The sequence below is a fragment of the Blennius ocellaris genome (genome assembly GCF_963422515.1).
Source record: "Blennius ocellaris genome assembly, chromosome: 14".
NCBI lineage: Eukaryota > Metazoa > Chordata > Actinopteri > Blenniiformes > Blenniidae > Blennius > Blennius ocellaris.
In genome coordinates this window covers 17,823,562-17,837,997 of record NC_137663.1, presented here as the reverse complement: position 1 = coordinate 17,837,997, position 14,436 = coordinate 17,823,562, and the positions used below count along the sequence as shown (strand labels likewise).

Here is a 14,436-nt window from a genome sequence, read left to right as displayed (position 1 = left end):
CGTGGAAATCACCCCGACAGGCACCAAACAGGCCATGATCCGAGCACCGCGGCACCGGGGGGTTTATTGAAGTCAGGCTGGTAGTAATAATCAGCCCTCAGTTCCTCAAACGGCTGCGGCGAGACGGACAAATAAAGCGATTACAGTGTGTGGAAGCTCCAGAGCATGATTAGTTTTCAATAGAGCCCAGCACTGCTGCAGTTTGATCCTTGAATAGAACAAACTGTTTCTGCACTGCATCAACTCGGGTTTCCCCACATCTTTACCAAACTGACTTTTAAGGGCTTTCTGTGTGAAAAAAAACAACAATAAATCGCCATTTCTGACCGAATATAAACAAAAGGTGTTCATGGCAAATTGAGACTTTGAGGCAGGAGTTAATTAATGGAGTATTAATAAGGAGTTTATTCAATTTAATTTTCAAGTGTGATTAGTGAGTAAGTTAACTTTATATTACTTTTGATCTTTTATTTAACTGTTAGTGATTTTAATTGGGGAATCATTTCTTTCTCATTTCATTTCATTTTCTATCTTGGTATTTATGAAATCGGAGAACATTCGCCACCCATCCTTCTAAACCACTTTATTCAAATTTGGAGCCAATTCCAGCTAATGTGGGTGAAGGCAAGGTACGCCCAGGATAGGCCATGATCAGACCCTCACAGGACACACCTGATTAGAGTCATTAATTGAGTTCAAGTGCATGTCTTTGGACCCCCACTGTTCACCGCCAAAATGCAAACCCTCCATCACAGATAAACACCCACACATACAAGATGGATTTTCTTCAGTCTGTAGGATGAAGTTGGACCACTGCACAGGGAGAACATGCAAACTCAGAACAGAAAGACCCCAGCATTGAAGTCAAACCACATCCGGCACAGCAGAAGTTTTTGATAAAAAGAAAAAGTCGTATTTGTTTTTTTTGTTTTTTTAAATTTTATTTTATTGTTAATATTCAATCATCAGTAGCAGTTTGGGGCAAGGTTAGACTATAAAGGCCACAGTACTTCAAAAGAGGAAATATGTTTTATTTATGAGGCAGCTTACAAAATACACAGAGATAACCATCTCACATATAAACCATGCATTGTAATACAAGGATGTAAACTAATTCAAGGCATTTAATCCTACTGAAAACAATCAGCACCAGCTAAGATATTATTGCATGATGACGACTCAATGTTCAATAATCTCAGGTATTAATTCTAGTCAGAAAACATTTAAATAAATTCATTGATAGTATTTTATTGTATATGTTCAATGCAAAAGAAATAGAACATTAGTGGAAACACAGACAAATTATATGTGATGATTATGTATTAAAAAAAGAACAGCAATATCAAAAAAATGATCTCAAGTGTAAAAAAAATGTATATCTTGAAGTATCGTGTTAAAATCATAAATGTCATCAGTTGTTCATCATATAGCATGAGGTGAATGTGTTAGGTATGCCTTATTGTCCAAAGTAACAGTTTATTGGTGAATTGAATCGTTAATACTGACCAAACAGCACTAAATTATTACAGTGAGTAAGTCAGAGATGGGTGAGCTCTTATTTGGCAGTCATTTTCAGCAGATCGTTCTTCTCAATCTCAAAGAGACGCCAGCCCTCCTCTGAGGAGAGGTCGGCTGCTCCTCTCCTCTTGTAGAACTCGATGGACTTGGTGTTGTTTTCTGCCACAATGAAATGCATGCTGCTGCAGCGAGTCTTCACTGCCGTCTAGTGGAGAGCAAAGATATTGAAACACAAAGGAAAAATTCAGCTCACACAGGAAACGAGTGAATCAGTGATTGGAAATGTTTCGGGGTTTTTCCGTGCAGCCATACCTCGCTCAGAAACTTCATGATCTGGGAACCAATACCAAGACCTGGTGAAAGATTAAATGTACACAAAACAATTAAAACAGTGATTGTGAAATGTTTTACCTTGCTGTACACTGTTCTCAGTTAGTTATTAACTTTCACAATCATATAACAGCTGTACCTCTACACTCCTCCATGACAAAGAAGTCCTCCAGGTAGAGAAGCTTCCCAATCCAAGGGTCATAGGTAAAGTAGTACATTGCAAAACCAATGACTGTGTGGCCTGAAGGAAAGCACATTAGAGTTCAGGACTTCATTTAATCAGTATCAGCAGTGAGTGATCACTAATAAGAAACTTGTTTTCACCTTCCGAGTTCTGATCTTTTGGGACCTCAGCAACTAAGCAGTGGTAGAACGGATGATCTCCAAATCCATCCTCAAGTAGCTCTACAACATGGACATTTACTTAATGAGACATATGTTCTCTCAAAATCCAGGTAAACACAGATATAATAAACACCACATTTATTGTCAAAGGGAGCTGAACTGAAGCACCTTTCTCTGTCAGCAGAACCTTTTCCTCCATCTCTTCAAACTTAGCCAGTTCCTTAAAAACAAAAAGATAACAAAAACAAATTGATTAGGCTTTTAGTTGGTAGTATATTAATTACCTGAGGTAAAGAACTTCCCACCAAATAGCCCTGTGGACCCACTTGTTGTCCAAGCAGTAGGCCTCACTTTCTGGCTTACCTTTATGAGTCGCAAGATATCGGGTACATCCTTGGGTTCGGCTTTCCGTAATATAAACTTGTCCATTTTCCTTTTTTACCCTTTTTCCCTTTGCTCACTAGTCCTCTAAATGTGAATATGAGCAAAATTTGTTTCCTCATTCGCTACTCAGGAGTTTTCCCCCCAAAAAAGAAAAGAAAACACAGCATAAACCGAGATGTTGTCTGCCTCAGTGTGATACTTGGCCGCTGGAAACTTCCCTTTTATGCCTTCCTGGGGGGAGTGAACCATGTACCTATCTATATATGGACACATAGCTTTGTACATCCTGTTATTTTTGTCCTTTGTCGACTCCTTATCTTTATGTTCGTCACTGCACTTCATTTGAATGCTGTTTAAAAAGGTGAACATTAACCTGGTCTGAATAACAAACACATGATGAGAGAGAGAATGGAAGAAAACACAAGTTCAAGGTTTGAAGTAAATGTTTAAAAAAAAACAATAGCTTTCAGTTGGTTATGTTTTCAACACGCGCGCACACAAACAGAAGCTTCCTGATTTGGTGAATTACCGACATGTCACATTTTTTTTTTTTTTTTATGTAACCCAGTTTTATTCGTTTTATAATGGTTCCATTATGACAACCAACTGACATACCTCTTTTCTTTATTTCAAATGTGTCAGCTGTGGAGGACAGTGTCCCATCTTCAACAAAGCCTGAATCACCATAGGCCCTGCTGCTTCAAGCAGACCGAGTGCCTTTTCAAAAAGTTGCATGACTGTCTGAAATTTAGAGTAGTTCTACTTCGAAATTATGTTGACACTCATGATTTCCCCCCCAAAAATGTAACTGTTTAATCAACAATCTGCACCCACAAGCTGAGCAAGGTCATGTCATGAGACATTACACCACTTTCATTCCATTATCTGGAGCAGTTGACTCAGTTCCAGCTCAGTATGTGTAGTTTACCGACATACTGATGTTTGCCCACAGGCCACTCCCTGTGGCACGTGTTCTTGACCTGTGGTCGTCACAGTGACTTCCTCTAAAGAAGCCGTGTGCAGAGCGCCGAGTTCGCTTCCAAGGCAGGGTGCATAATGTGTGTTCAAACATTGTCCCAGGCCTGATGATAATTACACATAGCAGTAGGTTCCTAATTTCAAACACTGGTTCAGCAAGTTGGCGAAGGTATGAAAGTGAAAGTGTTGCATAACCACAAAATCTGTCTGGTTGCCTAAACAGGAAGACGAGATTAAAAGGCCTGAGTCAGCCAGCAGTTTAGGAAAAGATGTTTTATTTGAACATTGAGCAGGTGCTGGAGTTCACACGCTTGGAAGACAGAAATTCAGATCAGTTCGATTTATCAAAATACTTCAGCTTCCCTGAAGGGTCAGGAATGATCTGGAGGGAGAGAGAGAGAGAGAGAAAGAAAAACAACAACTTATCAATGAGGAAGTATATCTTGTACTCGAGACATGCAGTGAACTCGTCTGACCTACCAATAAGATTCCTCATAAAAAACTTTAGACAGGTATATACAACCCATCTATAAAACATTAACATAATGCCTATAATACAGTTCAATTCACAGAAAATTACCGCAATCTATGTGATTTTTAAGGTGATTCCTTTTAATGACTCAAATTTAAGCAATTCTGATTTAAGACTCAATGAAAACATTTTTTCCAGACCAAAAAAAAAAATCTGTATGACCACATGTTGAGCTCAACCCGCAGCGCTATCAAGTGGACAAATATCCTCTCAGTTATACTCACTGTGTCACTGCCTGGCTTCCATCCTGCTGGACATACTGTGAATAAAATGAAATAATCCCAGTCAGCACTTAATACAGACCAAACTATCCAATAAGAAACAGTCCTGAATTTTCATTGTACTCCTACATATCCTCCCTTTTACCAGAGAGTATTAAACTATTAATATTATAGACTTCAGGATGGAATAAAAGTAATAGTTTGCTTCTTTTACCTTCTCCGTGTTTGTCTGTGTACCGGAAGGCCTGGACCAGCCGTAGTGTCTCGTCCACAGATCTTCCAACAGGGAGATCGTTCATGGTGATTTGCCTCAGGACGCCTTTGTCATCGATGATGAACAGACCCCTGGGAGAAAAAAAAGCAAGACTCACTGTTAACATGTTTTTCTTAAGCGTTTCCATGGTAGTTAAAATGGAGCATGCTTAAAAGTTAACAATTAAATGGATGTACGTATGTGTACATGATGATAAACCAGACCTCAGTGTGTGGCCCTGGTCCTCCAGATAGACTCCATAGTCTTTTGAAATCTGGTGAGTAAGGTCAGACAACAACGGGATTTTCATCTCTCCAAGCCCACCCTGTTTTCTGGGAGTGTTGATCCTGTTGCAAACAAAAAAAAAGGCTTTGAAAAACAAAACTCTGGTGTGAGTTTTCCTGTCAAAAAAAGTGAAATACTTTTTTTTTTTTTTTTACAATAGACTTGAATAGTAAACAAATATACAGCCATCAATAGAACTCATGTCATTTTAAAGTGTGACGTCTCATCATTAAAGTCGGATCACATTTTTTGTTGAGGATTCACAGTGATCTTACCAGGCCAGATGTGTGAACTGAGAGTCCACTGAGCAGGCGACCACCTCTGTATTGATGGCACGAAACTCATGCACACGATCACTAAAGGCAATGATCTCCGTCGGGCAGACAAATGTGCTAAAAGAAAAACATACATTTACATGAGTGTATTTTGTGTCACGCTTATTCCAGTGGCACATAATGCCGATTGTGCCCCGTATCTGACTTACAAGTCCAGAGGATAGAAGAAAAACACAAGATATTTGCCTCTGTAGTCTGACAGTTTTAATTCCTTGAATTCTCCATTGATGACAGCTGTTCCCTCCCAGTGTGGCGCAGGCTTTGAAACTGAAGTAGGAGAGAGAAACACATTAATCTCTATTATTCCCATGCACACAAGTATGTTCTAAATTCTGAGTATATATCCATTAGAGTGTTTCAGCACAAATCGTGTATTTGTATTTCTGTAAACAGATTCAGTATATCTTGAAGACACTTCGGCCTTCGGTTCAATTGTTCACTCATCATTTACATTAAAAGTACAGTGCACAGTGAACTGAATTAAACAGATTCTGCCAAGCAGGGTCTTATTCGAAAAAGAACATTTAAGAAAATAAATACTTTACATTATAAAATTGTAGAAATATAATTTAACATGCTCAATATGCATATGACATGCATATTTCCATACATTGTGCATTCATGCTCTGTGTGCAAATAAAGTGTGATTAACAAAAAAATACATCTTTGATCATATTAATCTATCGACAGCCCTGATTTATTTTATACACAGCGAAAGCACAAAATCCAAGGAAAATGACCAAACCACTACATTTACAAACCTCTGAATTTTAGATGCACGTGTGATGAGATAAGTGAATACAATTAATTTGAACAAAAATAGCATAATATTGAACAAATCTCAACGCGCAAAGATATTATCATAATACTCATTGCAAAAGTCATGATCGTATCATTATACGATATCATGCAGCCTTAAAATAAAAAAGCTTAAAATATACCATCATTGTGATATACTGAATACTTTGAGCTCACTTGTAGAACGAGTTCGAGGGATTGTTGTTTGCTGGTACAGAAACATTTGGCACGAGAAGACTTAAACATTCATTACGCCATATGGGAACAAGTGCAGCAAAAAAACAACAATAACAACAACAAAAATCACTTGGAGCATGCTCAAGAGTAGAATAGTCGTTTGTGTTGCGTTTTGGAGAGGTCTGTGTTATTGATCAGTCGGTGCTGAACCAATACGCGTCATGTTTCAGAGGGGCGGAGACACACCAACCGCAGCTGTGTATAAACTGACGTGTCCTATTAATCCCGCGTCAGGCCCAACATATCAAGTGAACACCTAATAAACAATATCACACATCCATGTGGAAGTCCAGGGACTACTGTAAGTAGGCGAGTAGCATCTTTGTGCATGGATGAAGCTGCAGGTTGCAAAGAAACTTAACAACTGTAACACTGTGGAGCACAAGCACAGCGCGCGCTCAGCACGCGGACGCCCGAGGAGAGCGACTCACTCTTGGCTTTGCTGAGGTGCAGGGAGTGATCGGACACCGGCACGCGGAAAGCCTCCCCGGGGTAGACGTGTCCTCCAGCGTAGTTGTGGCACTGGGAGTTTTTGGCCTCCTCTGCAGAAGACGTGAGGACGCAGAGCAGCAGCAGCGCCGCGCGCAATGCGCGCGACAGCTGCGTCTTCACTCCGACCTGCTGGGAAACCTCCATCGTCGCTTCCTGCGTGTGTTTGCACGTAGTCGCTGTCTGGCAACGCGTCTCACGCTCCTGACGGGAGGTTTCAAACCTTCTTCCTCTTCCGCCTCCACCTCTTCCTTCTTCTTCTTCATGCAGCTGCGCCCTCGTCGTTTGCATTACTGCCACCTCCTGGAGCTAATTAGTTTGAGGCTTGGAGACAAAGCTTGAAGAAGGGAGTCCAGACTAAAATAAGTCCAAATAAATCAGCAACATGTCCATCAGGGTCCTGAGTCATTGATGTGCAGATCAATACTGAAATATAGATACGTGTGGCGACAAGTACTTTAAATTTTTTGGGATAAATTATCAAATATAAGTACCGTATTTGGATTATAGTTTTCAAATATCTTTTTTTTTTGTACCAGTTGGCATCAATGTCTCCCTTTAGTGATGTACAGCTAACTTCACACGCCAAAGGTAACTAAAGGCTTTTCACCTGAATAATCAATTGCTATTGTTAGCCAAGACTGGAGTTCACAAACATAGACTCAAATAGCAGCGGCGTAAACAAGTATGGTAGACTGACCCACATTTACTGGACACGCTTCATGAAGAAAACAGGAAACCGATCATGTTTGACTTCTTAAAGCAAATTAATTCAGTCAACTGGTCTTGGGTCATATGTGTCGACAGACATCTCATATCTCAGTGGCTTCATTAGTTCCAACTAAACATGAGGACAAACCTTCAAAAACAATACGGATGTCTCATTATTGCAGGAAATTGAATTTTCATTTTCTTCCGACTCAATACTAAGTGAAGTGTGTACCTATTGAATACCGTGCAAAACATATATATATATATATATTAATGATTTTCTTTTAAAATAACAATCAATTTCAAGGATTTCTAAAGGTAATAACACTGTAAGAAACAGTGTTGATTGACAACCTTAAACTTTCCCCGGTGAGGCTTTGGCTACTCTTAAGCAAAAACAGGTGACGGCATTTCTATGAATATAGAAGAACTCCACTACCATTTGATTACTTAAATGTTTCCAGGTATTAATGCCAACAATGAGGAGTACACAAACATGATAACTTATTTTGTTTTTATTACAACAGCTCACACCTTAACCAAGCTTCCCATGGAGCGATTCCCAACTTCCGTCTGTCGTCAAAAATGTAACATATTACTCCCAGAAATACTCCCATTGCACGTTTTTTTCCCCAGCTGTACCAAACCTTGGTGCCATTTTAAAATTTTGTCTATTTTTCTTACCATGTTGCAGAGAAAAAAGCCCTCACCTCCTCTTAATTCACTGCTAATATACATCATTTTGTGCACAGGGACTGTTGGAGAAGTCACTGTAGCTTAGGGTTAAATGACCCTACATTTTCAAACGTCACATTTAGAATTATCATTGGTTGATGGGTCAGGTTGTGAGAATTTTGCATGTTGAGGATGAAAACCCTCTGTATGTACACCAGGAACCAAATATTAGCAATTAACCATTTATCACGTTCCTAAACAGACCCGAATGACTGCAAATTAAACCGTATCAATGTAAACAGTCTCGTTCAGATCCGACATTCATTTCCCAAATCTGCCACGCACGTTCACGCTTTAGAGAATTCAATATTTCTTTTGGTATCGTTTGCTTCCTATCTAATACATACAACCATATCAAAAGAAAACAAAGTTATAGTTCACGCTACGCTGCAGCCTTTTATGCCCGAATCTCTTTGTAACAAGAAGTTACAATAATAAAACACAAAAACTGATGGACTCAATTTGAATTATTTATCATGTACACTTCTGTACAAAGCAGTTTTTACAGGTCAGGTTGTTTCTGAATTAAACGGTGATATAAGTGTTAATGACCTTTAGCACCTCAAAGATGACCAGAGACAAGCATCAAACAAGCACAGTGTTACGCACTGATCACATGGGGCCAGACTTACAAAACACCTCTGACACTAAAAACATGTTTGGAGGACACAATGCGTATTATGTATAATTTCTTAAGAATCAAACTCCTCAAACATTTACATTAAGAAGAAAGTCACACTTTCATGAAAACCAATGGCACAAAATGCACCTGAGGTTGATCCGATTACGAAAGTTGTTTTACTGTTAATTCACCATCACTGTCCTGTATTCTCCCTTAAGGCTCGGTGTTTATCGGGATGAATTTTAATGGAAATGACTGCACGGTGGCGGATACTACCCCTCAAACTTCTAAATCTTTCATCCATCGTTTATGCAGGTAAAATTGAGAATAATTGGCGGCAACTCGGATAAGATATTAACAATGCTCGTAAGCTTTTAACCATTTTGTGTTGAGCTCTCAGAACACGTTTGTGAACATGGCCCGTGCCGGTGAAGCACTGGAAGTGAATTACTTGACGATGCTTTAGTCTCTGGGTCTGCGGCACTAGTTTCTGGTACATTATATGATGTGTGTGTGTCTGTGAGGAGTGTAAATGCGGCGGGACTGATGTATTTTTGGCCGGATGAGGGCATTAAACAAAGGGAAAGAGAATCTTCAGCTGATGGACTTGAGCTTGGACCAGGGGTTTGTGCCGCGCACATCCAAGGGGGGATTGTTGTGAAAGATGTGGTTGCACAACTCCTCCAGTGGCGGCTCCGGATCTGTAGTTGCAAACAGAGCAGCGTCTTCTATTTCCTTCCTCACCTCCACGTCCATCTCCTGCATAATGCAACACAGGTAGGACAGAAAACGGTCATCGTTGGATCTTTGACAGGTCTGCATGACATTCAGGCAGACGAAGAGACTGTTATTGTTGGCCATTATGAATCTTGAGGACCGTCATTATCAAATTTAAAGTGTTTCCAGTCACAGGGAGAAATAAAATCTGCAACAAACTTTAAACTTCTCTTTCTGCTGTACAACGATATGTTCAGTTCTCCACATGATAAACACATTGTAAACAAATAAAGTAAAATGAGCTTCATCCTTCATCCAAAGTGTAATCAGGAAGATCTAAGGTTTTTAACCAGTTCATTTCACATTTAAAACACAGAGACAGTGAAAGCTTTGACAAACCTTGAGCTCCTCCACACTGGCCATGTTGTTGCTGACCATGCGATCCTTCAGCAGGGAGATGGGGTCGCTCTTACTGCGGACCTCCTGGATCTCCTCGCGCGTGCGGTAGCTAAGAGGGCACAGATTGGTGCAGGGATGTTGTAGGGGTGTGCTAGTACAATCAGTTCCATGTTATAGCTGAAACTATAACATACCTCAGCATTTGCTCATCATAAACAGCTGTAGTATATCTATTTTACCAGGCCATATTAATAAAAGTATTTGGATTCATTGTGGAAAAATACAACATTTATCACAGGAAATAATCAAAATAAATACATTCTTATTTAAAAACAAAAAAAAGAATAATTGCTTTATTGTCAATGTTAGTAAAGCATTAACTTGCTCAAATCAATACCAAGATTAGTAGCCTACGTTTATTGCCTCACTAGGTTCAATTCAGGGCACTGCAGGGCCACTACGGAGGGAAGGAAAGCGTGTGAAGACTATTGTGGAGCAGTGGCAGAAGCAAAAGGGGCAACGTCACAGTGAGAATAACAATCAGGTCAGATTATTATTGATTCAAAGAACATGAACACAGAGAAACATCAGTCAGTCACAGCAAAGGCTGAAATCATAAAATTAAAAATATCAGGAAGGATGATTTATGTACCTGACGCCAGGATCGCTCATACTGTGTCCGTGGTAGCGGTACGTTTGCAGCTCCATGAGAATGGGACCCTGATTTAAAAAAAAACAAAAACAAGGGCGTGCAAATTTCACATGAGAAAAGCAGAATCCACTTCCACTGATAACAACAAATCAGTATTTTGTTTCGGCTACCTTTCCAGATCGGCAGTGATCAGCTGCAAACCTGGTGGCTTCCCGAACGCACAGAATGTCCATCCCATCCACCTGCACAAGGAAAAACAACAAATCTCATACGCTGACGTAATGTTTGCCAAGCAGAACTACTATAGCTTGTATGAAACTGCTCATCTGGACAACAACAAATGCAAACGTCACAAGGACAAGACAATACATGTACTAATTGCTGTATTGTATTAGAGCAATACTGATGTAAAACTTTACGTGACAGAAAGGTCATTCCAGTGGAGTATGCACATAGTCAATCTGACAGATTTAAGATAAGGAAGTGAAAAAAAAAAAAAGTACCCGGAGACCAGGAATGAATTCTCCTCTCTTGTAGTAATCTGTGCTGGCTGCAGCTCGCTCCACTGACGTGCCCATGCCGTATCGGTTGTTCTCACAGATGAAGATGACGGGCAACTTCCAAAGGGCTGCCATGTTGTAGGTTTCGAAGATCTGACCCTGTGAAATGCACAAAGGATGACACAGTAAAATCAGAAACCTTTCACATTTTAACTGACAGTTAACTCACACGAGACATATCCCTCAATGCGAGTAAGCGGTCATCCTGTAGTTAACTGTATCAATATGTTCCCATGTTGAATTTTAATGTGTGCTGCCATCAGTCTTCACTAAAGTCAAGCATTCACCAGTATTTATAAAGAAACCAGTTCGGTGCTAAACGAAAATCTGCGGAAACACATCTTTCACTTAGACATTTGCTCAGTGTTGGTATGATGTCCATAAACGTCTGTTCTATACCTGGTTGGCAGCGCCGTCTCCGTAGAGGCAGACGCACAGCTCGTTGTTGCCCTGATACTTGCAGGCCAGAGCCACGCCGGCACCCAGAGGAACCTGAACAGAATAAAATGATAGAAACAATTGCACAAGTTTTCCGTCTATCTCCGACAGATGTTGGTGCAGCAAATTGATTCAAACCAAATCGTAGCCAAAAAGGTAACATCAAGCCATTATATATGACCACAATCATCAAGTCAAGCAACTCACAGTGGAAAATATTTGTTTCTTTCATGCAAATTGACAGCATAAGTGACTACAGCCACCCACAGTAGTGAAGAAATCATGAGCTCTGAGACAAGCAAAAACTGAAATTAACAAATCATAAGAGACATGCAAGATTTGATGGTCTGACTTCCATTCAGGGTCATACCTGAGCTCCAACAATTCCATTTCCTCCATAGAAATGTTTACAATACATGTGCATGGAGCCTCCTTTGCCCTTTGCGATGCCTCCTCTTCTGCCTGTAGTATCAAAACAAACACAGGGCCTGAAGTTGTTGGTGGTGGTGGGGGGGGGTCTTAAAAGTTACTTACGAATAATGTGAATATCATCTTGTGACTGAATGTTGAACTTGTTTTTGTTTGTCTAAACTGGGTTCTAGTTTAGCCAGATGATGTTGTGTAATGTGTACCTGAGGATAAATATGTTTGGAGTTGAGTTTAGGTCGGTGTTTCTACTTGCAGATAAAAAATTTTTGGTTGACTCTGGGTTTTTTTGGGGAATGTGATCAAGTTAGTAAACTGCACCGTTTCTTTTGCTGCTGAATCAAAGTTTGGTGACAAATAAAACATCATGAAGTACTTTTTTTTCCCCCTCCCATTGTGAAGAAATGCAAGTCTGGCAAAGTGTCTCTCGAGGGTTTGATAAACTTTTACCATTCTGTGTGACACAGCGGAAAAGAAACGCCTGCGGGAAGCCAGCATGCCCTGACTGACCGTGGCACTTCAAAGCCTTTACAAGGTAAACGCTGAAGGTCAACTGAGGATTGTGGACTCACCAGTGAGCTCAGCCATGATTTCCTTCACGGTCCCTCCCCTGGTGAGAGTGTAGCCATGGGCACGGTAGGCAGTAATCAGGTGGTCTGACAGATTAATGGAGGCTTCGATGCCAACAGCACAGGCTTCCTAAAATAAGGAAACAAAGAGAATCACATGTCTGGAGGCCTTCAGGTTTAAAATAATAAACTACTGGTATATGTTTCAGGAATTTCTTTCTTAATCAGATTTTTTTATTTTTTTTTTATTTAAAATGTGCCGATAGGTGAGCTTGTATTCTTATGTGAAGCAGATTTTCTTAAGCAGCCAACAATAATACCATAGTTTATAGTCTGCATGAATTAGAGAAAAAAAAAAAAAAAAAGGAGGAAATAGTTTATTCAACCTGTCCATCATACAAGTGGCAGAATCCTCTGATGATCTTCTGTTTGTACAGTTGATCTGCCTTCAGCTCCATGCGCCGCATGGTCTGCATGGTGCGGTAATACTGCAGACCCTCATCCCGAGTCAGTACCACCTCAGTGGCAGGGCCCTCATCCAACTTGTGGAGGTCACATTTCTATAGGAAACACCCAATTGAACACATGGATTGATCAGCACACAACTCAAAAATCAAGAAACTGAGACACGATATGCTGAAACATGCTCTCTTACTGATAATTAGAATATTAAAAAAATTGCAAACAGCACCATCAGTGTTTGTCACTCCAAAATAATGTGTAGATTTGGACCTGTGGCATGTTTAATACCAGATTTCAATTAAATTATCAATAAACTGCTATTTGTCATTGCTGGGGAATATGAAAAAAACCCAAACACAGAAAAACAACCATGTCTTTAGCATCAGGTCAGATTGATTTCCTCAACTCAACAAAGTCTATTGTTTTTAAAGATCCGGGGGGAACGCATCAATCTTACCTTTATTTCAAATGTAGCTTGGGTTGTGAAGTCAGCGTATGTGCGTGCTGACATGACCACTGCAGCCCCCTGTAACACAAGAGAAAGATATCACTCTCGGTATATGTCACACATCCCAGCATCAAAACAAACATATGTATTTGAATGTGTATGAACATGCATCATACCACAACACTGTGGAAATTAACTAAGTGCCTGACCCTGGAGTGTAAAATGAAAAAAGTCTTATATTAGGTGTGTAGTTGTCAGTGTCCAATCATATTAAGAATATAGATGCTGGTGTGGGTATTTATATAAAGTCAGAAGATGAACACTGTGACAGTTTTGGAAAAATTATTAATACTTCTAATTCATTTGTGATTTTCACTCTATAAAAGTACAATATCAAATGTGGTTTAAAGACATGCAGCTATGCTAAAACTGTCAATATTTAACAGCGCATTACGCAGTATTACAATTAAATTAAAGACGTCTAAAAGTAGATGCATTATATTTTGTTTGGCCGTATTTATAATGGAAAAGTAGCTCAATCACTGCCCTGTTGTGTCTGTGCGGTTTCTCCAAGGCTACAAGTCATGAGGCGCCGGGTTTGTTACAGTCAGTATTTATAAACTGTAAAAGTCTTGATAAAGACAACCCGAAAAAAAACACTAGAAAATCCTACAGGGTGGAGTACAACGCCAAAGCGGCATATTTTAGAAGTGATTTGCAGTTTTGTTAGCATCATAAGCTACTCGGCCTTGCAAGGTCAGAGCAGCGATGTCAGACACCTTTTCAAAATAAACACTGGAGATTTGTGATAAAGGCATATGACGTTTAGAAAAGACTGGAAATAAAGAGCCTACTTACATTTCTCTGGGCGCAGGCTCTGAGCACATTAGAGATGTTGGTCAGCATGTTTGGAGGAATATTTCACTTCAGATGCGTCCTCTGTCAGCCGCTGTCCTTCCGGCTCCGCTCACTGCTTCCTCTCTCGGCCTGCA

The 14,436-nt window shown here is 40.0% G+C and overlaps 3 protein-coding genes across 3 annotated transcripts; all 3 read right to left on the bottom strand.

Moving 5' to 3' along the window:
* Positions 1-969: 969 nt before the first annotated feature.
* LOC308139853 (diamine acetyltransferase 1-like) lies at positions 970-2,755 on the bottom strand. Its single transcript, XM_080509428.1, has 6 exons — positions 2,557-2,755; positions 2,362-2,413; positions 2,173-2,253; positions 1,988-2,089; positions 1,831-1,871; positions 970-1,723 (listed from the first exon to the last, which is right to left on the bottom strand). Exons 1-6 carry the CDS (start codon positions 2,620-2,622, stop codon positions 1,556-1,558), a joined length of 510 nt encoding a protein of 169 aa, XP_080365554.1. The 5' UTR covers positions 2,623-2,755; the 3' UTR covers positions 970-1,555.
* Positions 2,756-3,813: 1,058 nt separating this feature from the next.
* prdx4 (peroxiredoxin 4) lies at positions 3,814-6,958 on the bottom strand. Its single transcript, XM_080509529.1, has 7 exons — positions 6,648-6,958; positions 5,331-5,448; positions 5,122-5,238; positions 4,786-4,908; positions 4,523-4,653; positions 4,312-4,346; positions 3,814-3,937 (listed from the first exon to the last, which is right to left on the bottom strand). The coding sequence occupies exons 1-7, from the start codon at positions 6,850-6,852 to the stop codon at positions 3,887-3,889; spliced, it is 780 nt and encodes a 259-aa protein (XP_080365655.1). The 5' UTR covers positions 6,853-6,958; the 3' UTR covers positions 3,814-3,886.
* A 1,650-nt stretch (positions 6,959-8,608) lies between these two features.
* Positions 8,609-14,436, bottom strand: pdha1a (pyruvate dehydrogenase E1 subunit alpha 1a). The gene is made up of 11 exons (XM_080509470.1): positions 14,303-14,436; positions 13,454-13,522; positions 12,921-13,094; positions 12,538-12,664; positions 11,910-12,001; positions 11,501-11,593; positions 11,045-11,200; positions 10,712-10,783; positions 10,542-10,609; positions 9,890-9,998; positions 8,609-9,532 (listed from the first exon to the last, which is right to left on the bottom strand). Exons 1-11 carry the CDS (start codon positions 14,348-14,350, stop codon positions 9,368-9,370), a joined length of 1,173 nt encoding a protein of 390 aa, XP_080365596.1. The 5' UTR covers positions 14,351-14,436; the 3' UTR covers positions 8,609-9,367.